The 27,398-nt window shown below is 32.7% G+C and overlaps 3 protein-coding genes across 8 annotated transcripts; 1 reads left to right on the top strand and 2 right to left on the bottom strand.

Annotated features, from left to right (window-relative positions):
• The first annotated feature begins 76 nt into the window (after positions 1 to 76).
• On the top strand, positions 77 to 12,890 carry Papss (3'-phosphoadenosine 5'-phosphosulfate synthase). Of its 5 annotated transcripts, none has more exons than XM_089847739.1 (10): positions 77 to 1,517; positions 4,488 to 4,576; positions 9,929 to 10,043; positions 10,111 to 10,346; positions 10,417 to 10,674; positions 10,743 to 10,968; positions 11,028 to 11,233; positions 11,292 to 11,423; positions 11,487 to 11,885; positions 11,968 to 12,890. In XM_089847739.1, the coding sequence occupies exons 2-10, from the start codon at positions 4,505 to 4,507 to the stop codon at positions 12,208 to 12,210; spliced, it is 1,887 nt and encodes a 628-aa protein (XP_089703865.1). In that variant the 5' UTR covers positions 77 to 1,517; positions 4,488 to 4,504; the 3' UTR covers positions 12,211 to 12,890. The 5 variants fall into 5 exon arrangements, with proteins under 5 accessions (XP_089703865.1, XP_089703862.1, XP_089703866.1 ...); XM_089847736.1 differs by having other exon boundaries at positions 4,484 to 4,576; XM_089847737.1 differs by lacking the exon at positions 77 to 1,517 and adding an exon at positions 2,413 to 2,567 and having other exon boundaries at positions 4,484 to 4,576.
• LOC149650999 (inhibitor of nuclear factor kappa-B kinase subunit alpha-like) lies at positions 12,596 to 16,897 on the bottom strand. 2 transcript variants are annotated; one of them, XM_089847734.1, is made up of 16 exons: positions 16,823 to 16,897; positions 16,685 to 16,723; positions 16,408 to 16,511; positions 16,114 to 16,335; positions 15,897 to 16,055; positions 15,619 to 15,833; positions 15,439 to 15,546; positions 14,840 to 15,370; positions 14,663 to 14,764; positions 14,490 to 14,598; positions 14,309 to 14,421; positions 14,181 to 14,230; positions 14,018 to 14,120; positions 13,815 to 13,959; positions 13,453 to 13,730; positions 12,596 to 13,331 (listed from the first exon to the last, which is right to left on the bottom strand). In XM_089847734.1, the coding sequence occupies exons 3-16, from the start codon at positions 16,501 to 16,503 to the stop codon at positions 13,277 to 13,279; spliced, it is 2,286 nt and encodes a 761-aa protein (XP_089703860.1). In that variant the 5' UTR covers positions 16,504 to 16,511; positions 16,685 to 16,723; positions 16,823 to 16,897; the 3' UTR covers positions 12,596 to 13,276. The 2 variants fall into 2 exon arrangements, with proteins under 2 accessions (XP_089703860.1, XP_089703859.1); XM_089847733.1 differs by lacking the exons at positions 16,685 to 16,723; positions 16,823 to 16,897 and having other exon boundaries at positions 16,408 to 16,541.
• Positions 16,408 to 26,940, bottom strand: LOC149650998 (uncharacterized). Its single transcript, XM_089847742.1, has 14 exons — positions 21,154 to 26,940; positions 21,008 to 21,092; positions 20,777 to 20,919; positions 20,598 to 20,704; positions 20,380 to 20,537; positions 20,231 to 20,320; positions 18,110 to 18,224; positions 17,984 to 18,050; positions 17,877 to 17,922; positions 17,774 to 17,802; positions 17,609 to 17,693; positions 17,362 to 17,503; positions 17,080 to 17,295; positions 16,408 to 16,985 (listed from the first exon to the last, which is right to left on the bottom strand). The coding sequence occupies exons 1-12, from the start codon at positions 21,447 to 21,449 to the stop codon at positions 17,441 to 17,443; spliced, it is 1,284 nt and encodes a 427-aa protein (XP_089703868.1). The 5' UTR covers positions 21,450 to 26,940; the 3' UTR covers positions 16,408 to 16,985; positions 17,080 to 17,295; positions 17,362 to 17,440.
• Between the last annotated feature and the right edge of the window lie 458 nt (positions 26,941 to 27,398).

The following is a 27,398-nucleotide window of genomic DNA, read 5'->3' as shown; positions in this document are numbered from 1 at the left end:
AAACACAAAACAAAATCAAGAACGTAACAATGATGCATTAGCGCACTCTGCCGTTACAAACATTTTAAATAGGGAATTGGCACTCCTTCTTATCTTACCGTAGAGCTTAATATAATCAAAGGCAGGGAGTTGCGGCCTCCAGTTATCGCATATATCGATATACTTTTGGAAGGAGGTCGTGTTCGCGTAATTCCGTTCGCAATGCGCTTTCGCCACCTATGTAAGGATTTATCGCTATTAAATATATTTAATTTAAATTAAGTTTTCATCTTGAAATCAACATATATAATATTATCATTTTATTTAAAATTAATTATTGGGTTAATTAGGGTATTTACTAAAATTTAAAAAATATGTATATATATGCCATTTCAACGTGAAAATCTTACAATTAATAAATTTAGATTGAACTTTCAAGCAAATTAAAATTAATTACTCTAAAATTAATTAACGTTAAAAGTTAGTTTCTTAGATTTTACAATCCACGTGACTTCAATGGTATTTAAGAAATTTTTATTATAAAATTTCTTTTTAATTTTAAATTCAAATCAAAGTATTTAAGCCAGGTCAAAAGGTACTCTTTCACCCCAAAACATTATATAATGCACCGCTCACGTATAAATGATTAGAAAAATTAGGTTAAATGGGATCACGTTACGTTTCAAAACTACTAATTGATTCTAATACGTATTAACTAAGACCTCTTCAAACTTAAAAAAAAACTGTTAATAAAATTGAGCCACCCTTTAGGTGTATCGATATACGAGGGTCATTTTTCATTTACTAAATATGTCAATGGAACGAAATTGAAAGTACAAGATTATAGCATTTAGGGCGAAAATTTCGATTACATTTAAACGGATCACGTTAATTACTCTTAAATAGGTAATTACATACGAACGTGAACCAATTAAATCGATTAACGTTATATAATCTAGGCTTTAGGCCTAAAAATTATTACTTAACTGAAATTTAAAATTGTATAACACCCCAAAAAAGTTTTCTAAAAATGGCGAGGGGCCGGTCACCCATTGTAATTGTTATACACGACTGTACCTTTAACCGTGCTGATGTGATCACGCGTAATCTTTAAAAGCCGTTCCCTTGACAGTATGTACAGGGTATATAACAGTGATTGGCCCCTCGAAAAATGGTGAAATATTACAAAAATCGCCGTATATTGATTTCTTTCCAATGATATTATTAAGTTATTGCTAATATTATTTTGAGTGTTTTTTTACAGAAGTTAGTTTCATAATCATTGAAAAAAAAAATCTATTTGAAATAACTGAATTTCCCGCGTTTTTGCGCTTGAGTTAAGCCTAATTTTGTAAGCCTTGTCCGTAATGTATTGAGTGCAAGGATTGTTAGCGTCTCACGTCGGCTTCTCGGTACCCATAGCCGGCCTCGCTTCGGAAAATATATAAATTTAAGCTGAATTTGTTTTATTATTTATTCAGTTGTGGTAAACAATAGTTATTTTAATGTCTCAACCAGATCCGAAACGACTAAAAACGGTAAGTTTTCCCCGTATATTATTAGAGTCGGATTGCGAAAAATTATACTAGGCCAAGGGCTACGTCAATGCTAAATGCAGAGGAGCTGTAGGACTGCTAGCCTGCTAGGAGGGCGGCAGGCTCCACGCTCTGCATGGCACTACTAGCAGCATAGCATACAGTCTGTACTTTATACTATAGCTCGTTGCTCGAGCTGTGTACGAGATAGACCGATAAAAATGAATTTTTATCGCAATTGACATAGTTTAACGTTCTCAAATTGATATTATTACTAGTTTCAACTTTTACCAAGGGGATAGAACGCTTTCCCGCCCAATTCTTAGCCTAATTGAATTGATAACGTTAGATTAGTATTTTTATACGTAGCTTATGGATAGTATAGTACATACTTATTTGCATATGACAGTTATCTAAGTGTCGGAAAAATAATTAAAATACTTTAAAGTTAAATTATCTAATTGGGTTTATTTAAATTAAATTTTTTTCTTCGGAAGTGATACGAGTTTTATAAAAATTAAAATTGGGTTGAAATAAACAAGAAATCCTTGAAAAAAAATATTAAATCGGTTATGTATAAGAAACTTTTGTTTTTGAGCTGTCAAAATTTAATAAAATGTTTATGAAATTTATTTCTTATTTTTATTTTTTTTAATATTAATCAATTTTTGACGGGCTATTTAAGTAATTATTTAGGGGGGGGGGCGTAACTACTATTTCAAGATTTTCCATCGACTTAATTAAAAAAATTGATAAAATAAATGCTGTAGAAAAGGGTTATTCTCAACAACAAAAAAAAAAATAAATAAAAAACTTATTAATTTCACGAAAACAAATATCAAATTTAATCTTATCAAAATACTTCATGAACTCCACATTTTTTAAAAAACTTACTGAACCATATTCTATTATTAGATTTCTAGAAACGTAGGCCTAGATCTTTCTTCAAAGTAGTTTAGAAAATTATAGTAAAGTTGCGCGTCTCTTGTGTTGGTTATAAATTTAATTGTTTTAATAGTCAAAATGTTGAAATACGATTTAGATCTCCACAAGGTATGAACAAAATTTCATAATAAAATACTATTTTTGTTTGCGAGTTAAAACGTATTAAATAAACCTGAATCTACAGTAAACTCTATTTACGATGTTAAGTAAATCATTATATATATGGGGGCCTCTTATAGTAAACCGTAAAAAACCCAGAAAATATACATTTTGGATGTCAGTGGCCTTTTGTTAAACCAGTTTTTACTTATTTTCATCAAAAGAATTGTGTTTTATTTATGGTTTTCATTGCCAAAAGCAACTGAAAAGCGATGTTCACTTAAATTTAATAATATTGTGGAATTGCGCTTGTTTTAAGGGTGGTAGTTCAAATAAGGTCAATGTTAGACAACTGCAGAGCAGAACGCGTTAATACCTTTATGTTTCTATGTATCTAGTGTAAGGTTACGTTGTCACAATTTGGTTCAGAGTTTATCCTTGATTTAATAATAATTAATACTAGTTATGTAGTGTTTTTACAAAACACTGAAACTACAGCTACGGTAGTTAGTAAATCCAAACAACTACACCAACTAAGCTTCCTTTATATGAGATCCCGGCACTACAGCCAATTTTTTTTAAATATTCCGAGGTACTATATGGGTTCCTCATTGCAATTATTATTTACCAATATGAGCAATTAATTAATTATTATTATTAATATAATATTATATTATTAATATATTCAAAAAATAAAAAATATTAACGATTTCTCGAAACTATAACATCGTTTTCAGACTAATGGAGTATTGATACCATTTACCCCAGGAGACCCGGCTACTTGTCAGGCAAAGCACAGTACCAAGTAGCCTAGCTTCCTGGTGTAAATGGTATCAATCCTTCTAGTCTAAAAAGTATGTATATTCAAAAATTGCCTTGCATTAAATAAAATTCTAATTTATTGAATGGAGCAAAAGTAAAAAGATTCGGAATCATTACACAATCATAAGCCAATTATTTTTCCGGGAAGTACCTACCTTTGACATAGAGAAGCTCAAATATCGTTTAAGTGGGCACCCCTGTCCTTGAGGCGAAAAACCGCCGAAAAACTCCCCTTAATCCGTAAGAAAAATGGCCAAGTCATGCAACATAAGGAAAAATAAATTTTCCCAGCTACGACATTAACTTGGGTAAATTTTTCAACTATGTAGCTTTAATTAAGTTTCACAAATTGGGTATATTATACTATATTTTTTACCGATTCTCAAGTTCAAGAGCTATAAGTGGAATTTAGAAAAAAAAAATAAAAATCGCCCTTGAATTCTAAGAAAATAATCTTGCAACTAAATTAAATATTTCTACCATTGAGAAATCTTTAATTTAAAAAAAAAATTCTAGAAGAAAGTTCAAATAACTTTATAAATTGATAACCTTTATGAATAAAAAGTATTTTTGATTTCAAAATATGAAATTCAAATTTTGGTAATAGATAGATAGCGAAGAGGGTCAAGTTATCTTTTTCAACACTTTCTCAAGTGACGTTTTTCTTGCTGTTTTTCATTGGTCTTTTCAAAAAAACCGAGTACATTTATTGGAGTACATTACATTGCAGTTTAAACTCCTTAATTATTGTTCCATGGTGGTAGATCTTCAGCCAATAGAGAGCTTTCAGATGGGATAGTAGTACGTCACAAAGTCTTTCCTCTGTTCTGGCTGCCATATTGGGAGGGTGGTCTCAGCTTCATTCCTGCTTTAAACCCACCAATATGGCAGCGTAAATTATGTCACGAGACTCAGCTCCTCCTCCAACTGAAAGCTCTCTATGGAAAACGGTATTAGTTACGCCTGGTTAACCCCTGTCTCCTTAAAGCCCTGCTAATAATTTAGCATTATCAAAAATTAATTAATAAACATGTATGTAGATGTATTCCTCAAAAATATCGGCCAAGGATCTTTAATATATTATTTTTTCTATTTTTTAAAAGATAGCTTCCAACACGGATCCTATGACAGACCTCCCTCAATCGAGCTCGGGGAATAATGGAATGCTCTTTTATCTATCCCACTTGAAAGACAATGTAAGTTTACTAGCCCTTGATATAACGCTTATTTAGTTTTAGAGACTTAGCCATAGTACCGAAGGTTAGATTAAATTCGAGGTTATATTGTATATGTTAATCAGACGTCATTTCATCACGTCAAGTGACAAAATTGAATTATAAAATAGATAGAGTGCTCTAAAGATGATTGAGAAATTTTCAAGGTTATGATTAGTTATTTGTGAGAACATCCCAGGTTTGGATCTGAATAGAACAGAACTACAAACTTTTCAGTCTTTTGTGGAAAGCCGTTGAATTGCACGCGTCACTCACAAAAGACTGCTGGCAACGCTTGTCTGCATATGTATATGAAACTCGAGTGTTGTTAAAGGTGGTATGAAATACCAAACACTTGAATGAACACGAGTATTTACTTCACAACCCAATCTATAAGCCACTTCTCTTGTAAAAAAGGGGAAGGAAGGCAACCCTCTGTATCGGGGGCGCTGACTCATAGCCGGCTCTGTACGCTCTCTGGACGCAAAATGCCTATAGAGCGCAGGCGCAAAGTTTTACCCCCGTGTCTTTCCCTCTTAGTTACAACGTAAAGACCTTTTATTAACCTGAATACACACTTTAGGCATTTGTTTCAATATACCTTTAAAAAATTAAACGCTAAACCTTCATAATTTTAATGTAAATAGGTAAAAATATCCATTATTATTTTTTTTTCGGAAAAAGGTAGTATTTGTGTTTACTTAAGTAACTGACTAACCTTGAGTGTTAATACGATATATTAATATATTTACTTTGAATACAAAGATAGCTGTTTTGGCCATGGAACCATACTCTTTATCCAGGCCTAGTAAAAAGTTTTTCTTCAGATCGTTTTTTATCATTATTAATAAAATATAAACGTTCTAAAGTAGTATTTGCACTCAAAAACGGAGAAAAACAATAAAATAGTATAATATAATAGAATTTACATATTTCAGCTGAATTAGGATGGGCATTTTTACCGCAATGATACATAGTATTCTTAGTAAAAAATGTCAAATAACAGCTTTTATTTAAAGCTATTTTCGGTAACAATTTTATATAGTCTAATTAGCGGAAATGCTTACTTTATCTCGCTAATTAATTATAAATTATTTGTAGACATAAAAACAGAAATACTACTTAAAAGTACAATATTAACCTTGAAATCTAAATGCTTCGTTGAATTATTTAATCACACCCTTAACTTCCCATGATAATTAATCACGCTCGTTTACAAGTTCTTAGTAAGAAAGAAATTAAACGTATTACAAAACCCCCCAAATACGCCTTTTCATTTGGAATATTAACTAGAAAACTATTGCCAAGTTATGGCTCAACAACTTTTGCCTTCTTTTTTCCTTGGATTTAGCTGTGATTTCAAAACGGGTTTCCGCGTATATTTAGTAGGGTTTTTTAATTTAATTTTACAGTTACTATACGGTAAAAATTAAATTTGTATTGTTGTCCTTTTAAAAAAAGCAGTATAGGTAGTACAACTCCGTCATCGGTAGTTGAAACAAGAATATTTGCAAATTGCAACGTCGACCCATTTTGGGATATATAATTTAAATTTCAATGTTTTTATTCAGGTGTTTCTGAAAACGCTTCCAAAATGTTTGTATAGCTTTATTGCGTAATTTAACCAGCGCTATTTGACCAAATATTTGGTATACAATGTGGAAAACACAAAATGTTTTGTCTGGGAATCGCGGTAACGACGACGGATAAAATACAATGCAAAACTTCAGACCTATGAAATAAGTAAAAGTTCAACGCCCAGGCCAAACCTCTTTACCTAGAAGGTTGAAAATTTGCAGGGACATTACTCTTAAGTAGTGTGCTCCTATTACAAAATATTTTTCCCATCCGCCACCATATTGAAAAATGGCGGCCAAAAATGTAAAAAAAAAACTTTATGAAATAACGTTGATTTCGCGTTTCAACCGATTTCACTAAAATTTTGTACACTGGTTCCCTGTATCCTAAAGACGGGGTTATAGCTTTTAGGGTTCCATTTACCGCCATCTTTTAAAATGGCGGCCCAAACAGTAATAATTAATGTCCCGTTGCCAGGTGCCTTTGCTGCTATAGTTTAATACTAAATTTCTTTCACACTGTTGCGTGTAAAATACAGAAACCCAACTCCTTCCTCCAAGAAAGATACGGATTACTTGCAAAACCCGACTTATACAAAACTAATAACAAACAGTAGACCCAGACAATTAATCACAAAAACATTAGATGCAAATTTCCAAACAATTGTGCATTAAAAAACCCAATTATTTGTTACGTATCTCCCCATACACAACAAATAAAACCATAGTGAAACGTAAAAAATGCTGAGTCAGGATGGATATAATGAATAACTATACGGAATACCCGTATAATTATAATCCGAAATAAAACAAGATTCCTGGTTGGAGAGAGTACTGTATGTAATTTAATTGAGATTTGGAAAAAATCCAACAAAACCAGTTTTAACAATTCACCTTCACTATACGAATCTGAATATCTACTTGCGAAATTTTGCCTCATTAGCTGACTTTTTAACATATATATTATTCAAACACTCAACTACCGGCCCATTTTTTGGGGCCATTCATAAAAAGCATTTTTGCGAAAAATAATTTAAATCCCAGTAGATAATGTTGAAGTATTTTTTGCTGATAACGCCGATAAAGTTTTTTTTGTGACTAATTGCTGACAAAATAAACTTCTGTAGTTATTTTCTTTAAATATGCAGGGTGTTTCTGATAAATCTGTCATGAATTAAAAGGTGTGTTCTTATGGTCAAACTGGGTGGAAAGTGCATCAATGAACATGGGTTCCAAACATTGATTGAATAACTCTCTCTACTAGCGTATTCACACTTCTACCACATTTAATAATGCTTACACTTTTGTTAGGTAAAGATTCAATAATGTTCTTATATTGTCTTATTTCACATGCCTGGCTATCTCCATGTTTTAGGGGCCAATTTATGTTTGGTAGCCCATACCTTCGTAACCAAATGTTGTAGACCCCTGCATGAACTTTGAAACTTTTCACCCAGTTTGACCCCAGAAAGAACACGCCCCTTTATTTGCAGCATACACACTATATTGTAGATCAATCAATAGTAAACAAATGACAAGAATTTTAGAAATCTTTTTGGTTAACTATTTTTTTAATAAATAAAAAACAATCCTGAATGTGAATGGTTAACGATATGCCAAATATTATAATATGGTAATATCATAACAGATATTATAATAACGTCTTGTCCTATGGTAATATCTAAACCGATTTTTATACCAAATGGTACAAAATATATTTCAATATCCTTGGGTTTTCAAAAAGAGACTTTTTCCAATTTTAATTATTCAAAATATCAAAAATGATTTATTCATTTTTTCAAATTAAATATTTATACTACGTTTCTTGGCGTTTTAAGTCGATGAAAGTCTAGGTTATATTAGTACTTTAATATATCTTAATGTTCATTTAAAAAAACAACCAAAGCACACATAGTATAGTAGTGAGTGACGTTACAGAACTTTACTACGCTGTACTGATAATTTCGTTTGCTTTCCCCCAGTGTTTTCAAAATTGAGGGGCATAATTCTACGCTAACACTTGTATTACACTAGTAACTCCGAGACTGGTTTAGTCAGAAGGCCGAAGTAACTAAGAGAGTTGGCCTCGTCAAAAGTTGCGCTCGCGCGAAATTATATTAAGTTATATATATATATTTTTGATAACGGTATATAAATTATATTGCAAAGTTATATTTTTACATCTATCTACATTCCCTTTTTATATACACACATATATATATATATATAATATAAGATATTAAAATTATAAATTAATTATGGCATCAAAAGTGATTTGGCATCCGTGGCAGGTAAGATTAATTTTTGATTTGTTTTGATTGGCCTATTGGTTTGAATTTTGGCGGCATATTTTTTATTTTTAAAAAGCGCGAAATTGTAATGTAATGTTAAGTTGCATTTAGGAAAAACAGTGTTTTGTAAGGAAAATTCTTCGGTTATCGCGATAAAAAAGAAAGAAAAAAACCCTAACTAAAAAACGTGACTTATGATTATAATTCTTGTCGGTGCAAGACAGCAATTGGGTATGAATGACAGAAAACAATTGTTTTTCAAACTTTGCAATGTTTGTCGGGTGAATTGCATATACAAACAACAAATATTACGTGTTTGAAAGTTTGAATAAACTTCATTCCTCACTAAATTCATAAGTTTATAACTAATAAACTTATGCTAAATTATAATACTTGTACAATATTCAAAATTGCAAAGATTCAAACGTCTTAATTTTCTAACTGTAAATTAAATGAGATTTGGACCAATTAATGAAAGAAAACTTTGAATACTTAGAAACTAATTAAAGTCACGTGATTTTGGGATAAACTTGTAGTTTTAATGCGAGATTAAGCTATTTTTTTTATAATTCAACGAAGGTTCTTATAGACACTGAATATTAGAAAGCTAACGTTGTTAATAGTGTCAGAAAAACATTCTATAATCGAGTTTAACGGTAATTAAGTGTAATTACAGGGTCTAAGCAAGAGTTACGCAACAATTTTAAGCGGTTTTTTTTTATTTGCCCAATACTTAAGTAAGCTAGCCGCTAGCAATATAGCGTAGGGTCACATGAATTCCATAATAAAATGGGGTCACTGCTTTTTTCCATTCCCACATTAAGTTATTCGGAAATACACATAAGATAATATGATAATTTTTATCGTTTGTATCGTACGTTTTTGGGGCCTCATTAAAAAATAAGGGCCCAATATAGTTTTTGATAATATTAAGTCATCTCTTTGCTCTGTTGGTGGTATATGAATGAAAATGTAATTGCATAAATGGATTTATTAATAATTAAATAGGTGATTAGCTAAATATAGCTTCCACCGATTGTTTCTAAAGGGAGTTGGCATTATAAGTAATCTTCCGATAGAGCCTAATAGAGTCAAGCCTAGGGAACTGTCGCTTCCCTGGGAATTATATTATTGAGGGTAAAGAAGTATTACTAGATATTTTTTAGCTAGATCAACCCGCTCTCAGTGTTTTAAAACGTTGGCTTCTTGGTTAGCAAAATAACAAGATAAATTAATTTATCAACTCTATACGTATTTATTCAAGGTGTTTGATAATATAACTCTCAAAAACCCCATAACCCGGTGCCGAAGAGGCAAACTGAGATAATATTGTATAAAAAATTGCGTAATAGTTACTTTACTTACTTATCTATATGGGTTGGATATTTGCTTAATAAAAAGTGAATTTAAAAAAGATCGTTAAATTCGGGTTCATTTTAACGATAGCATTATCTTTTATCTAATAGACTCAGCAAAAGGCAACTAATGTCACCAGCCAAGAACACCATGTTACTCGTCAAAAGAGAGGTCAAATCATGGGGCAAAGGGGTGGTTTTAGGGGTTGCACCATTTGGTTTACAGGTACAATTCAGTACAACTGTTTAATCAGTTGAAACACTAACCCAGTTTCACTTGATAATTATAATAGGTTTATCCGGTGCTGGAAAAACTACCATTTCTTTTGGAGTCGAGAGCTTTTTATGCTCATTCGGAATTCCAGCCTATGGTTTGGACGGAGACAATATCAGATTGGGACTCAACAAAAATTTAGGCTTCACCCCTGAAGATCGTGAAGAAAATATTAGACGTATTTCCGAAGTAGCTAAATTATTCGCTGACAGTGGTGTCGTTTGTTTATCTAGCTTTATTAGTCCATACCAAAAGGTAACGCGTAACCCAAACACCTTTAAAGTTCGAGATACTATAACTGTTTTGCGATTTTAAACAATTTTAGGACAGAGAACAAGCTAAAAAGGTTCACGAAGACGCTGGTCTTATTTTCTTAGAAGTTTTTATCGACACTCCAATTGAAATTTGTGAAAAACGTGACGTCAAAGGGTTATACCGCAAGGCTAGGGCTGGAGAAATTAAAGGATTCACTGGTATCGATTCCGTTTATGAAAAACCAGTTAATCCCGATGTTGTGATTAAAGCCGGTGAATTAACTGTTCAAGAATGTGTTGAGGAAGTGGTGAAATTGCTATTGGACAAGGTACTTTTAAACTACATCTTTAGATGTTCAATTAATCGTACTAATTAATGATGGTCATTTATGAACAGGGAATCGTACCAGAAGCTTTGGTTAACACTGTCCGAGAATTGTTCGTTCCAGAGGAAAATCTCGCGGCAGTTGTCAAGGAAGCTGAATCTCTTCCAGCATTGAATATCAATAAGTTAGATTTACAATGGGTCCAAGTACTATCCGAAGGATGGGCTACTCCACTGAAAGGTTTTATGAGGGAACGAGAATACCTTCAATGCATGCATTTCCGTTGCCTTCTTGATGGTAAGCACTTTTCTAATACACGATTGATCAGCTTGTCTTAACTCAAATTAACTTTTCAGGCGGTGTCACCAATCAATCTATTCCAATTGTGCTTCCACTAACAACTGAGGATAAAGAGCGTTTAGCCAGCTCAAAAGCGATCAAATTAGTTTATGAAGGCAAAACTGTAGCTGTCCTGAGAAACCCCGAATTTTACGAACATCGCAAAGAAGAGCGGTGCGCGAGACAATGGGGTCTTACCAACCCTGGTCATCCATACATCAAAGTAAGTGTACATTTACTGAATACTAACAAGTACTTTAGCTAACTAAGTTGTATTGAAGATGGTCTACGAAAGTGGTGATTGGTTAGTCGGTGGAGAATTGGAAGTATTGGAGAGAATTAAATGGAATGATGGTTTGGACAAGTACCGATTAACTCCTCTTGAGTTGAGGAACCGATTTAAGGGATTGGGGGTAAGTTGATGGAACACTTTTCAATAAAGTCCTTGGATATCTAAATTGTCTTTGTTACAACAGGCTGACGCTGTCTTTGCATTCCAACTTCGTAACCCAGTCCATAATGGACACGCCCTTCTTATGCAAGACACTAGACGCAAGCTATTGGAAAGGGGTTACAAGAAACCAGTCTTGCTACTCCATCCTCTTGGAGGATGGACCAAGGATGATGATGTCCCACTACCAACCAGGATTGAACAACATCAAGCTGTCCTTGAAGCCCGTGCTTTGGAACCTGAATTAACTGTTCTAGCTATCTTCCCATCCCCTATGATGTACGCGGGACCAACTGAGGTTCAATGGCATGCCAAGTCTCGTATGGCAACTGGTGCCAACTTTTATATTGTGGGCAGGGACCCTGCTGGTATGCCCCATCCTGATACTAAGAAGGATATCTATGAAGCTACCCATGGTGGAAAGGTGTGTAAATCCCATGTCCCCTCACTGTCCTCAATTGAACAGCGTCTTGAATTGTATGTAACAAAAATGTCTCTTACCTCAGGTCTTGACGATGGCTCCTGGACTGACCCAATTGGAAATTATCCCATTCCGAGTGGCTGCTTATGACAAAACAGTCCAACAAATGGCATTCTTTGAACCAGCTAGAAAGGATGATTTTGACTTCATTTCCGGTACACGTATGAGGGCCTTGGCTCGTAGTGGAGAAGAACCACCAAATGGCTTCATGGTTCCCGGTGCATGGAAGGTTCTGGCCAATTACTACAAATCTCTAGAGAACAAATAAATTTTATAAATTAATTAAATTAAATTAAATTAAGTTAAAGAACAATCTTAATGAAGATTTAATTGGCAATATCAAATGGTTTTAATGTTGGAAGTAATTTTTATATAACCAGTTAGGCCTAGCCTGTTTTTTATAATTATTTTCATTAAATTGTTATAGTTTATTAAATTTTAAGCCTTTTTTTAATTAAAATTAAAACAGATTTAAACTAAATTAACCAACACCACCAAAACAAGATGCACAGAGAGTTATTCCTAATGCCAAGATTAGAAATAAACCACTTTGTACTGTAGGAAATCGTTAGGAAGGAATAAATAGTTAACAATCATTGAAATTGAAATAGCACTTGTGTCAAAGGTCAAAGTTAAACATGGGATGGACCAAAAACTATTAACCATTATTTATTTATTATTCAAATGGTACTTGGATACTTTATTTGGTTTTGTATCCATGTTTATTGGTGGCAAAATTGTTTCAACAATTGTAAATAAGTAAAATATTCTTATAACTTTAATTATAATCATCGTTAATTAAATTTTTAACTTCGTTGAACAGACAAAGGCTTAAAAAAATATTCCATAGTTTCGTTTTACTTACCAAAGTTTTTAAACTATTTTTTCAGAATGTATTCTTTAAAAATAAAGTCTATTATTAAAAAATCGCTTTATTAAAACTATAAATTTGCCATAAATTATCTTTAATTTTAATTTAACAAAATTATCACAATAACAACGTAAGAGACGTAATAAAACCACCGTCCATTATATTAGACCACCATTACTTAGCACTGCAGACGCCCACTTGGGGGCGGGGCATCTAACCAGCAATCACTATTGGCTAAAAAGTACAGTCACGTGACTTCTTTGTCTACAATTTCGAACTTATCCAAAACACGTGGATTTCGATTGCATTTTCTTTTAATAATTGCAAGATTAATTAATAAATCATTTAATTGGGAATTAAAAATAATGAGCTGAAACTTAACAAATTTATACATTCGTTGCTAAAAATTATATTTACAAAACACGTAAAATTATTTTAATTAAATAAGTTACTCTGAAGAAACTTATTCATCAAAAAGTTGCGCAGTTTCATTTAAAACGTTTAACATGCTATCCAACCTAAATTTAATTAAAATACGTACCATTTAAAACCTTAACAACTTTAACTTAAGTTAAATGATTAAAACTTTAATAAAAAAAAGAAGAAAGGCAAATCGTAGTATTGTACTTTCAGACTTACTCTTTTCTCAGAACCTCATTATCCATTCGTACTTTTCGACTATCAAAAGTGTGTTGTTGCAGGAGGGACCCTAAAGACTGCAAGTACTCTGGGTTAGTGTACATTAGTGAATTATTTAACTCGTCAGCACTGGCAGTTGAAGAAGTCATTGAGGTTATTAAAGGATTTGTGGCTTCATTCAAATTTTGTCTTAAAGTATTTTGCCCATTTAAAAATACAGCATCGAAGCTTTTACTCATTGGGTCCGACAAAGCTGGATTTTTCTTTAAGCTTTCATTCTGAAAATATTTATATTAACATTAATTTTGTCAGAAAGAAACTGAAGGAGTTAAAAAAATGAGATTAATTTCACGTAGGCCTACAGTTTGTTTGTACAAGTTCCAAATATCATCTTGACGTTCCATTTGGGACTGAACCAATATCTGTTCAAGTCTATTTAGTTCGGCTACTATATTTTCCAAAACTGGGGAAATTTTATCGATTTCAATTTTAACTTCATCTATTAATCTATGAAATTAAAAATGATTGAATAAATTTAAGTTAAAGGGATTAATCTGGTTTATACTTCATATTTTGATAGATTTCTTGGAAAACTTTATCTTGCGTTTGCAAGGAATCACACAGGAGTCTTACAATCTCCGTGTTATCATTTCTTAATTTTCTTTCCTCTAATTAAACAAAATTAACTTGATTAAAGTAAGATTAAAATTTAAAGATTTGAAATTTACCTCTACTTCTTCTTCTAAGTTGACCATACATATTAACCACATTACGGTAACTAATAACATATTTTTAAATATACCTTTTGATTAACTAATTAAGTTGATTAAATAGTTAAAAATTAATTAAATATTACGTTTCATCAAGAAACTCTGCACTTTTTGATCTTGCATATGGACATTTTTGTGGATCAACAGTTTTGGAACTCAACTGAAGACATTGTTTTTCAATATTATCAATATCATCACACTAAGTAAAATTATTCAATTAATCTAACTAAGTTTAAATTTAACTAAAGTATTTTAATTTAATTTTACCATTTTATTAAACCTCTCAAATTTATCCGAATAATTATTCCACTTAATTTCGAGACCAGTTTTATTCTCTTTAACAAGGGAATCTAATTTGACTAGATCTTGATGCAAGCTAATTAAATTCAGTATATTTTTAATTATAAAATAATTTAATTATTATTATTAATTATACATACGAAGCTTTAAAAAAATCATATTTAAACGCTAAACCATCCCTATCTCTCTTCATTTTATTGCAAAGTTTGATAAGCGAAGTGTTTTTGCGTAGTAAATGAAGTCTAATAAAAGTTAAGAGTAAGTAATTTAATTTAAGTCGCGTATAATTTTAATCGGGTTTAAAATGAACAATTTACAGGCTAGCTCGGAATGCAGATGTTAATCTCTTATGCAACGCTTGTTGCTTCTGGCACAAGAAAATTGCTTCTTGCCAGGCGTTTTTCTGCGCATCGTATGGAATTTCTTCATTGGGATACCGCATAATACTTTCAACTAAAGGTGGAATGCTTATTCGAAAAGGTGGTGCTAAACTTAAGGCCGATGCATTGAAGAGAAATATTATATTGTCCTCTTCCTCAGGATTAGTCCAACATTGTAAAGCATTTTTAGCTGGATCTGGTGGTACTCCTTTCGGTAGTAGTATTAATTGACTTTTAACTGGTATTCCAGTATCTTTTTCAAGATTTTCACTAATCATTTGGAGATTAGTGCTTTGGTTAACAGAGTATGAATATATTTGGCATGAATCTAAACTCAGAACTTCCACAACGGTTTTGTTAATTAATTCGTTAAAAAACTGGAATATATTCGCTTTTTGACTTCCTCTAACTTGAGGATCAAATTCTAAAAGTAGTCTGAGCCATTTTTCAATATCAACTTTAAGAGATCTAAATTAACAATTAATTTAAATCAAAACTAAATTAGGATCGAAACCGTTAATTACGATAAATTATACCCCGAAATTTGGTTATATGGACTAATTTCTTTTGAAAATACAACTTTTCCTTCATTATTTAAGTAGGCTCTGATATCTTCTGAAGTTTTATGACGTACAACTGGAATCCTTCACAAATTTAAATGAATTAAATGAATAAATACATACACATCGAAGTATGTAAAAAAACGCCCTAGCTACCATTGGGCTGGTGACATATTAGGCAAAAATGGTCTTTGCCCTGTAATAACTTCATGGGCAACAAGACCCAAGCTCCAAAAATCAACAACGGACGTATATGTTTGACTTAGAAAAAGTTCTGGAGCTAAATATTGCAAAGTTCCAACAAATGAAGTACATAGGCTACCTTGGTCTAATTCTTTTGCATAGCCAAGATCAATTAGTTTGTACAAAGTCTATAAGACATTTAGAGAGAGGTATTGGTATTTTTAAAATAATGACCATCTATCTAAGTATACCTTTCCATTTTTCTCTTGTACAACAATATTCTCTGGTTTTAAATCTCTGTGAATAATTCTCATACAATGTAAATATTCTACAGCAGAAACAACATGACGAAGAAGAATTCTAGTTTGTTTCTCAGGAAAACCACAAGAATATTCAGGTTTGTTTAACATCTAATGGTATGTTTGTGATTTTAATATCATATAGGCATGGCATGGTATGATATTCTACCTTTCTCAAATCTCCCCCTTCACAATATTCCATAGCCATAATTGGTAATGAACTACCAGGAACATCGAGTTCTGGTGGCACCTCAAAAGCCTTAACAACATTGGGATGTTCAAGACGCCTCATAATATCAACTTCTAGTTTCCATCTCTGTTTATGCTTAGGAGTCATGCCAGCATCATGACCCCAGCGACATTCTTTCAAAGCTAATTCTTCATTTGTTTTCTGTATTTATATTTAATTCGTACTCTTAGATAAGACGGGCCAACATGAAGACATTTATAAAATTAACGTAACTGTGTTTATCCAAAGAACTACAGTTCCAAAGCCTCCAGTTCCAAGAACTTTCTCCCTTTTCCAATCTCCAATAAATGTATCCCCCATAGAATTCATTTTTTACCCTGAATTATAGCTTTAATATGATTCTAAAACTATAAGGACATGCCTATAATAATCATAAATTACACAAGTTTGCGCAATCAGAAGTTCACAACTTCTAAAGTACCGTTTTTAAACAGCCAAGGCTTACTCATTTTCCCCAATTAAAATAAGAAATCAATAATCAAACACTTACGTATTTGTCTGACCTTGAACTACAGTGTTTATGGTATCTCTATTGAGTGAAATTAAGCTTAATGAATATTTAATTTTCAAGCAAACCTCTTATTTCATGTCAAAAACGTCACTGAGACAAGAAATACAAGACACGCACCTTCCTCTGTCTGGCGACCAGAGACCGTCTACTACTTACAGCAGAGAGCAGACAACAAGTGCATGCGCTACCCAGTACCCATATGTATTAACTTCTAATGTCTATGGCGCTGCAACTCAAGCCTATATGTCCTCCCCTACGCTACATCATATCATTTCGGAACCTATGTAGATATGATAAGATTTTAATAAACCGTATTTGAAAATAAGTTGCCGCTCCTTCTTTAAATTATAGTTTAAACGTTAAAAGTTTTATACTTTTAATAACAAACAAATATTTTGGTTACAAACAAAGCCATTTCGGGCCTCGAATGCATGTTCTATATTATTATTCCCTTCTGTTATTACGCTACATTTTAGGAATAGGTTTCAATGTCGAAGTACGCTTTTTGTGTTTTAATATGAACAACATTCTGTCCTTCATCCTGATCAAAATCCTCATAATTACGTCGTAAATGAGTGGAATAGACAAACCTTAGTATTTAAAAAACATTCTCGATCATTTCCGATACTTTTACTATGAATTTAACTGTATCTCACCTAACCATATACCCATGTATCCACCAACTGTGCTAAAAACTTCAACAGCCTTGAAAACAGTATAAAAACACTATGTAAATTAAAATTGATGACAATGTAGTCTGTAGAAAGGTGCGTTTGAACTTAATTTTAGTATACTTGACTGTATCAGAACAATGAGAAGTGATATTGGGTGCCAATATAGGCCAATGAAAAAGTTTCATACAATGGTGACTTCGTTTATTAAAGTAAATTAGAATATCCTTACCGTTATTTTTAGTTTATGTTTGTACAAAGTGTGAGTGTAGGGACGCAAAAACAATTTTATTTCAGCGTAACGCCCTTCCGATTTTCTGTATAATGGACAAATACAAAGTCACGAACATGTGTAAACTCTCTTTCAGTTATTGATTTGTTTTAACTTAAGACATACTCGTCTAGTTTGCTTTCTTTGGAGTTATGCTGATTTAAAAATTAATCAATTGTGTTCATTAATTTAAAATTAATTTGCTAAACAAATAATTAAAAATACAAACTCTTGGTAGTATTTTCTGTTGCACCTTTATATCGTACAGTTCGGCGCTATGAAGAACTTATATAAGTTAAGTTACCCATTGCATACATGCCAAGCAGCCAAACTCACCGGCAATCCTTCGGACAAATATTGTTGCATATATTAGTTTCTCGAATGAGTTTCAGACAATATTCAACTATATATATATATAAATTAGTATATCATTTATATAGAGCGTTCAGTGCTATAATTTACCTTGTACGATCCTGTTAGAGGTACATTTCGGGTAACCGTATGTAACCGGGAAACAGTAAGGAACGCAGCTCATTGTTTGAACTGCCCGGTGTACCAAACACTCTGTCATACAACTCTGTAAGAACAGTTTTACATCGCTTTCTCTACTAGCTAGTCTCAACAGTGCAATGATGATACTTCGATAAATTTTAGGGTACTTTAATAAGTTCACGATGCTTGGGTCAAAGTTCAATAAAGTTATAGTCTCGTATCTCAAAGTATCATCTTTGTCCCTTCTGTGTTTTAATTCTAGAGGGCCGGTAGGCCCTTCTAGATAAGAACCCACACCCTCCCGTAATGTTAAAGAAATAATTAACAGATTTTAGGCTTAGCGTCCCATAGAAAAAGCATGGGATTTTTGGTGGTCCACTCCTTCGAATAACTCAGAAACTACTGCGAAGTTAAGGTTCGGATCACTTTTGAATTATCAAACAACTATTGAATGTTGAACTTATGAAGTTTGATTAAGAACAATTAAGTCTAAGTATTTTATTTTAATTAATTTATAAATCATGGTAAAACCGTTACATATATTACACTGTTTGCATAGCATTTTGTTAAGCCTCCATCGGGTTTGTGGCGCATAGGATAACGCGTCTGCCTATGGAGCAGAAGATTGCAGGTTCGAGTCCTGGCAAGCTCGGTGTTTATTTTTACAGATCTTTTATTCAACATAAATTAAATAATCCTATAAATACAATGTTTGTATAATTTTTTTGTTACGAAGTACGGGCTTGTGGCGTAAAGGATAACGCGTTTGCATTCGAGGCAAAACATTGCAGGTTCGAGTCTTGGAAAGCTCGTTGTCTATTTTTGATGAAGAATCTTAGTATATATAAGGGAAAATTCTTAAATAACAATCTTTCAATGAAATGTGCGCGTGGTTTAGAAATAATTTTTTTTAAATCTATACAAAAACGTCAACTAAACTTAATTGAGTCGCCAACCGCCTTTTTATATGAAATAAGTTACCACCCGCCAATCTATGGTGAATTAATTTACCACCCGCCTACCAATTGTGAATTATTTTACCACTCTCCTGCCAAATGTTTTAAAATTTTAATCTTTCCCATAAAATAATGAGAGGCACTTGGAGTGAGCCAATATGCTCACGAACATCTTACTGGAACATCGAGTTAATGACGTTTGACAAGCATATTATTTTTATAATAGATTAATACAAATTAAGGCTGAAGGAACAGATATTATATAAAAAAGACTTGGTTTGCCCAAGCCTTAAAAACAAAACGATAAGAGTTTTTCCAGTTGTCTGAAGCGCGGATATTATTTTTTTCTATTGAATTTTACAGACAATCCGTATTTTACTACTCTGTAGAATTTAATTCAATCACCTGATTTTACTGCTAATGGATTAGTTTCCGATAAATTAATTGAAAAAAAAATTACTTATCTCAGATTTTTCAAGAACAATTCCATTTTCCTGAAACATTTTATCATGCATTTATTATTTTGAGGAATCTCGTGTAAATTTAATCAAATTGACTCTTTCTTTTTTAATTTCCGAGAATTTTCCTTTCAAAAGGTTTTAAACACATCAAGTTTTCATAATGTTGTCAACTAAATAGCAACTCAACCAACACTTCTAAAATCTTCCCCACAAGTACTGATATACACAGTTCAACAATTGTGAATGTGTTTAAAAGAAGAAACGAACCCCTTTATCAAATATAAGAAAGGTGATAACAGCCCCCTTTTGTATTCGAAAAGACCGCATATAATACATTATTAATGAGAGTATTATTTGAAAATTATAGTACGTTTTCCATTGAAAAGAAAAAATTTCATGATAAAATGTTTCAGGAAAATGGAATTGTTCTTGAAAAATCTGAGATAAGTAATTTTTTTTTCAATTAATTTATCGGAAACTAATCCATTAGCAGTAAAATCAGGTGATTGAATTAAATTCTACAGAGTAGTAAAATACGGATTGTCTGTAAAATTCAATAGAAAAAAATAATATCCGCGCTTCAGACAACTGGAAAAACTCTTATCGTTTTGTTTTTAAGGCTTGGGCAAACCAAGTCTTTTTTATATAATATCTAGAGTGTTAATTTGACTTACAAAAAGATGATCATGTTTATTTCTTAGTTTTTCTTTTGAGTAGTTCCAGCAATTCTTACCAAGAGGTGGAGGTAAATACTCAACGGTATACTTAAAAGTACAATAATGTAACAATTGATAATATACAGATAGATTAATTTGGAACTTACTCTGGTGAAATATACCATTGAGATAGACCCCGGTACAGCGAACAAATCGACAAAAGTCGATTCAGGGTACATTTTATTATCGTGTACATTTATTTCCCATTCTAAATCCTTGAAAAAAACATCTAAACCAGCCAATAAGTCTAACTTCATTTCTAAAACTGTAAAAAACAGATGTGTAACGGACCCTTGATGAAAAACAACCATGCCATGCAATCTACCTTTATCTCCTGGACGCCAGTCTGTAAACATTCGTCCATCGTTTAGGAAATGATTTAGAGAAAAACAAAGGTAGAAGTTCCAAAACACTGGTACAAGAAGTTTTTTCCTGAATAAAGAAAAATGAATGCAAAAATAATTCTCATTACTTTTTAAAATGATTGAATTAGTTAGTACTTACGTGCACAATTTATCTGTAACATTTCGATACTTCACATCATTTGAGAGAGAACATTGTTTGAGAATACTTTCCGGATTATGTTGATATTTGTTAAAGAGATCAGAAGTGTTTACACTAAGTAATATGTTCTCTAATTCTCTCAACTGAAAATTCAGTATCATTTCGTGATTAAAGGACCCGGACCTCTGACTTTTTTTTTTATTTGAAAGTTGAAACCGAGATTAATTATACCTGTTCTTCGTTAACTTCAAAAATACTGTCATTCTCTCCTCTTTGTAGTTTATCAGATAATTTTGACAACGTAGAATACTTCCAACTGAAATTTCATGAAATTTTATAAATAAATCACTAATTTTTACACTTGACAATATACGAACCCGTTTTTAGAACACAATGTAACACTAGGTTTCGAAAAATTTTGCGGGAAAAGTACTTCGGCGCTCACAGTAGTTGGGTAGTCAAAATACATTTCAAAATAGTAGTACACATTGTAAATGAAAGCTATAGTGCAAATTACAAAGATAACTGCCCTTGAAGTATGGTACTTGCCCGGTAACGTTAAAGGAGTACTTGATGCGCTTAATTGTACCCTTCTTGATCGGGTAGCCGACACAGCGGACATTTTTCTGGTGTAATTCTGATAATGTATGCCTTGTTGTCTCGCTACTTTCATACAAACGTCTTTTAAACGAAACACTAAAGACGATCGACGGACTCTCTAGACCGCACCAGCTATTGTTAAGTTAGTCTATTGTCTGTGACGTCACGATAATGTAGTATATCACCTCGAGAAAGGTACAGGTACCATGCACGATCATTACTTCAGATCTTTTTATAAATGAAAGCGGACAGCATTTTTCTCCGTGTTATTTCTTACTCGCCTAAACCGAAATATTAAAGATCGCGAGGAAAAACGTGCTTCATTTACTCTTATCGAGTTGAAATTCAGGGAAGGGGTGGGTAGATCCATACTTGCTAATGGTAAAATCAACAGAACCTAACGTGCGTGTGTGAAGCATTAAGCTATTTTGGAATCGAAGAAAGGTGTTGCGAAAATTTAAATTAAGACGGTATTGTTATATGCAAATATATTTGAGTATACATTAGGTAAAGACTCTTAATGATGCGTATTGTTGTCCAATGTTAAGTTGTTTGAGAAACATTTATCAAGTTAAGCCTAAAAACAAGTCAACTAACTAAAGCCTAAAACAGGAGTTTTTCCTATAGGAACCAAGGACATAATACGCCTCATGAACTACGGTAGTTTAAATTCACCCAAGCTTTCATTGCCATAAAAAGAAAGGAGTAAACAGTAGCCTCCAAACTTAGAAGAAAAAAAAATAAAGCTTATCCCTAATTCTTTTGCCTCGGAAAGTAAACGTCTCATCGCCTTCTATCTCTAGTAAAACGTTACTATGAAACAACACTTAACGATGATACTGTTTAGTCAATATAACCTGATAGTAGGTTCTTATTAGGAGAGTAATTTCAGGGCTGGGGCAGTCTTGAGCCGGACGGTGATATGGAAAAATCTGCATCTTTCTTAGTCTAGAAGAGCTGGTCCGAAAGAGTAGGTAGCTAGCTTGAGAAGCTTCGTCCATCCATCACTCAAGTTAACGCGCTTAAAGCTATTCAAGAAACACTACTGTTTAGAAAAGGATCCCTGTCCACCTCCTTTCATCTTCAAACAATTTTAATATAAAAATAGACTTTAAATTTCAGTTTTCCCGCCAGGAAAATAACCGAAACCGCCGCCTCCACCATTTTCCATGGAACTTTGAAATTTTATGACGGCCTGTCTTGGTAAATTAGGTCTATATAGGCGTAAAAGGCGCTCAGCCCGTAGCGGTCCTTTCTGCTAAAATATACGGAAAAGGGTAATACGTCAATATAAACGTTAAATCCATTTCAATTTTATCCCCTTGACAAGTATGTCGTGAAAATTGCCACGAAAAGAGGTTGTATTTTGGGTTTAAAATTTTTAGGCTGTTTGAATTAAGACGAGTTAAAATTCCGTAAAATATTCAGAATTTCTTGAATTAGGCCTAGAAATTTAGAAACCGAAGTTCGTCTTTTCACCTCGTTTTTATGTTGTAGGTGTATTCTATACTTATTATTAATTATGTTAATTAAAATTTAACATACTAATATTGAGAGTGTAATGTACATATCAAAATATCAAAAAGAAAAAAATAAAATCATTGCAAAATTCTGCATTGATAACGGAGTTAATTTTTTACGCCTCTTACTTCTTATTTTTTAAACATATAATCGTTAATGTAATTAATATTTAATTAAGGAAAACCGAGATTAAGATAATGCATACAAGAGAGATAAAGTGTATAACCAAATTGATGGAATAGTTTTTAAACTATGTTAAAACTTTTGAGCTCATTGGAAAGTGATTATTAATGGTACGGAATTTAGAAAAACACTCCACAGTCCTCTGTCAATAATTCAATATGAAATTTAAGTTTAAAAAAAAAATTAACAACAACCACCACCCCAAAGAAAGCTATAGGTTAAACCCCAGGGGGTTGCGGAGAGTAAGGAGAGAATTTAATTTTAGTTGCCTAAAAACGACCTGAGGCTCAAGGAAGGCTGCTTAAACGAACACGTCCGTAGAACCAACGAAAGAAAAAAAGGTTTTCAACTCTATAAATAACAGTAATTAATCATGAAAATCGAAGAGTGCTACCCTTTTTAACAGGGTTGTGTTTTTTTTTCTACACTGGACCCTTTTTCCAACGTTGCCAGGGTGAGGCTTCTAAATTCCTCCCCTTCTTTCGGAACGCATCAACGATTCAGTAAACTCGCAAGCCACTCCTTGCCTAGTCTCTCCCACCCCCTCTTTGCAAATTATTCGCTTTCGAAGAGTCTTCCAATTAAAATAACCTCTCTCTATAAACACCTACCTCATCCCCTATCATCCCTCACCTCACATCATCTAAAAACCACCGTCTTACGTCATAAGAATTAAGCCTTTGTTGTCAGTCTTATCTCGCAAAAACCTTTTCAAGTTGTTAAGCCTATTTTGATTCTTTAAAAGTTAGGATTAGCAGTTTTTTAATAATTCCATATTATGTCGTAAGATTAGTCAGTATTATCTCGGAAAACCTATTTCAGGTTGTTAGGCCTATTAACTTATTTTGACAAGGCTTAACAGCATAAGAAACTGGCATCTTATGTCATAAGAACTAAGCCTTTGTGCTCAGCATTATATCTACAAATTGTAGGATACATAAACAATAATATATTTTAGTTATCTACATTCGTACTAAGGCAAAGCCAACATTTAGGCGAATCAATTCCCATGTATTTCCTACGAGCCCCTGTAGAAATGTTTAACCCGCAGCACACCAATATTTAAAGAAAAGCAAAGATTAAGAAAATTCCATTTGAACATAAATTTTTTAGGTTTTTATACTTTCTTAAAACTTAAAGAGACCCTTTTCCTTCTACGCATTAATAATACAAACATAGTCTAGACACACAATCCACGTCGAGACATTAAACTACACTCATAATTTTTAAAATGAAATTTTGAACGGGTTAATAATTTATATTTAATCATAGAAAATCGAAAAACGAACCCAAGAATAAAACAAAATAAAATAAATGAGTCTTAATAACCGTGACGTCTTGTTTATTGGTTTATTTTTCAAAAGGAATCACGAGAGAGCGCCACGACCGCCACACACACACCATCATTTGCAAACGCAGTTATTTTATCTTGAGCCCCGTTTTTTTGTTTTCTTTTAATTTAGGCACGCTTTACTTTAGGTTTCTTGATTTTTCCCCCTATCATCAGCGGGGTGCTAATTTACCGCATCGGGGGTGTTACGGGTGTTGAAACTCCCTAGTGTTTGCTCTTGTATAAGAATATGGGGGAGAGCTTAAATAGTATTTGTTCCATTTTAAAAATTACGCAAATTATCGTTCCATTTCCATTTCAATTTATCCGATAATCAATTAAAGGTTTTAATTAAATATGGCAGCGAGATTAATATAATTATATAATATAGTTAAATTAACATTATGATGCTTAAATCTCCATTAAAAGACAGCCGGCATTAAAAATAGACCATTTTGTATAAACGCGAGTAGATCAAAATAAACACCTACTAGATGATATATAATTAATATACCTTAAATCTACTAAGCACTTAATCATTTTCGACACATATCTTGTATGTTTTTATACAATATTTAATTAACTAGAAAACTAATTAATCAGCTAATTACAATTTCAATCTGAGCCTATAGTTGTTGTTATTGTTAAGATTTTCCGATAATTAGTTAATGCTCGCCTATATAAGCTTGGCGCCAGTATTAATTCTAGTAATTAGTCGAAAAGCTGTTGCCCCTTTTAGAAAGTCTATCTTTATAAGTGAGGAAGGTGGGACCCGGTATTTAGGGGGGAATGGGGTGGGGTCCAAGGGGGATATGTTTGTTCATTCATCAGGTCTAATTACGATAGACGCGCCATTTTGAAACAATCGTTATATTAATCAATGAAAAGGACTTAGGCGTTAACCTTAAAAGGCCTGATGTTGATTTAATAGGTTTTAGAGAGAGAGTCGGAGTCGCCGTTGTGAGACAGATGCTATTTACATAAGATACTTATAAAAGGTCGCGAAGCAACCAAGCTGAACGATTTTCTCTAGAACACCAATTAATTTAATTAACTGATCTAATTAGCTTCGCGGGGAAACAACGAACACTAGCTTTCAGCTCCAAGACAGACAAAAAAAACACACATATATACATACGTAAATGCACATGTACGTGTCCTTTAACTAAATGACTCAAATAACGAATCGAAATTCTACTCTCGAGGTTTTGTCCAACTCGACCACAGACAATTGTGGCGTTGCATACTGTGACTATTCTTTCAGGTGTACCTTTAGGAATTGGGTAGTTTTGTGTTTTTACGGAAAAATATTTATTTAGCAATTCCGCTAAATGTTTTTCGGATATCTACCAGAAAGAATAATTATAATCGATGATTGTTTATGGATGTGATGAGATATTTGAAAATAATAAGAAAGAAATGGCCTATTTTTCTGAAACGTTTTCCGTATGTAGTAGATATAAGGAACAGAGAATGAAAGTTTTTGCAACTTAAAAATTAGATATTAGGATTAGGTCAAAAATGTCACTTTTTATCAGTAGCTAGTCCAACTTTATCTTGTTTTTTGGTGTCAAAGAAATTTGTATATAAGCCGAGATATTTTAGAAAAATAATCAGTTACCAGTTAAGAAACAGTTTCAGTCTCTTCTCAGTATTAAATTATGATTAATTAGCCTTAGTATTGTTAAAACATCAAATGGAACGCTATTCATAATGAGTCAATAAGTTGTTACACATTAATTAATGCCACCAACGCAGATCAGTTAAAAACGTCGTCTCGATCTACCACTCCGATTAAATATTAATATCCGAAGATATTGTGAACAAAAATAGAGAAAACCGGAACTAAAAAGTAACATTTTGACTATAGCCGGAGGAGGAAGCCGAAAAACGCAAGCTTCTACTCCTGTTGAACACATTCTCTCTGGTAAAAATAATGGGTTTGTTCATATTTATGTTTAATTTCCTGCGAAATCTTTAGTCAACGCAAAACCCAGAACAGCCATTAATTTTAAGAAAAGAAAAAAATATATTTCCCAGAAGTCGGTGGAGGAGATTTAATCTAAAACTAGAATAGATCAAAAGCCGAACGATATCTCGTATGTTAAATAATCAACTTCAGTTCCATTTAATTTCCTGTAGAGTTTAATTAATTAAAACTTTAAATAGGCCCTCAACCAATCAACCTCAACAGCAACGTATAAATTAAAAACCTTAAACTTTAAGGCCGTATCTCCGAAATTGGAACTAAAAACCCAAAAGAAAAACCAGAGAGAGAAAAAAAAAACAAGTTGGGAAAACCAAAATATTACCTCTCCGTGTCAAGAAGATTATATAAATTTAAGTATCCAATGAAAACGTTATTATGTTTCTGAGTTGGGGTTTCCCATTTTTGTTGTTGTTTTGAAAAATATATCGCAATGCACGGGCCTTGATAGATATAGGAGGCAATGAATGAAATATATCACAATGCACGGGCCTTGATAGATATAGGAGGCAATGAATGAAATATATCACAATGCACGGGCCTTGATAGATATAGGAGGCAATGAAGGAAATATATCGCATGCACGGGCCTTGGTAGATATAGGAGGCAATGATAATCTCTCTCTTTGCACGAGAGGTTTATCTTTAATATTTAAATAAATATAATTATTTTTAATTATTTTAATCTTCAATAATTAACATTAATAATAGTTAAATCGTTTAAAATAAAGTTATACCTATTATCTTCTCAAACTTTGCTAATATTGACGTTTAAAGTGAAGGGTACCCCTCTTGCCCGTTTTTTTCAAATTTGGGGTATATATACGATTCGTTTCCATTATAATAGTAAGGAAAAAGCGCAATTGCGAAAACCTTTGGTGGCGATCCCACCTTAGGGAGGCTAGACGTTTCTCGTAACCCTAGCTGATCGCCGCGTATATCCTAAAACCAAACGATGATAATGGAGTAGAAGCCAATGATACAGATTGGTGTCTATGTGGA

Source organism: Phalangium opilio, unplaced genomic scaffold (genome assembly GCF_054372755.1).
Source record: "Phalangium opilio isolate 3A_F unplaced genomic scaffold, DU_Popi_V2 ptg000082l_1, whole genome shotgun sequence".
Taxonomy (NCBI): domain Eukaryota; kingdom Metazoa; phylum Arthropoda; class Arachnida; order Opiliones; family Phalangiidae; genus Phalangium; species Phalangium opilio.
This window is presented reverse-complemented; position numbering and strand designations above follow the sequence as displayed.

Bases quoted from the DNA above. Each gene is read 5' to 3' on its own strand.
- Papss (XM_089847736.1), top strand. From the start codon at position 1,485: ATGTCTCAACCAGATCCGAAACGACTAAAAACG. The intron at 1,518-4,483 runs GTAAGTTTTCCC...ATTTTTTAAAAG, and splicing joins ATCCGAAACGACTAAAAACG to ATAGCTTCCAACACGGATCC. The intron at 10,044-10,110 runs GTACAATTCAGT...TAATTATAATAG, and splicing joins TTGCACCATTTGGTTTACAG to GTTTATCCGGTGCTGGAAAA.
- LOC149650999 (XM_089847734.1), bottom strand. From the start codon at position 16,503: ATGAATTCTATGGGGGATACATTTATTGGAGATTGGAAAAGGGAGAAA. The intron at 15,371-15,438 runs GTATAATTTATC...TTGTTAATTTAG, and splicing joins CCATATAACCAAATTTCGGG to ATCTCTTAAAGTTGATATTG. The intron at 14,765-14,839 runs GTAAATTGTTCA...AACTTTTATTAG, and splicing joins TCTGCATTCCGAGCTAGCCT to ACTTCATTTACTACGCAAAA.
- LOC149650998 (XM_089847742.1), bottom strand. From the start codon at position 21,449: ATGAAAGTAGCGAGACAACAAGGCATACATTATCAGAATTACACCAGA. The intron at 20,538-20,597 runs GTAGATTGCATG...TGTTTTTTACAG, and splicing joins CTGGCGTCCAGGAGATAAAG to TTTTAGAAATGAAGTTAGAC. The intron at 17,803-17,876 runs GTTTGTATTTTT...TTTTTAAATCAG, and splicing joins AACAGAAAATACTACCAAGA to CATAACTCCAAAGAAAGCAA.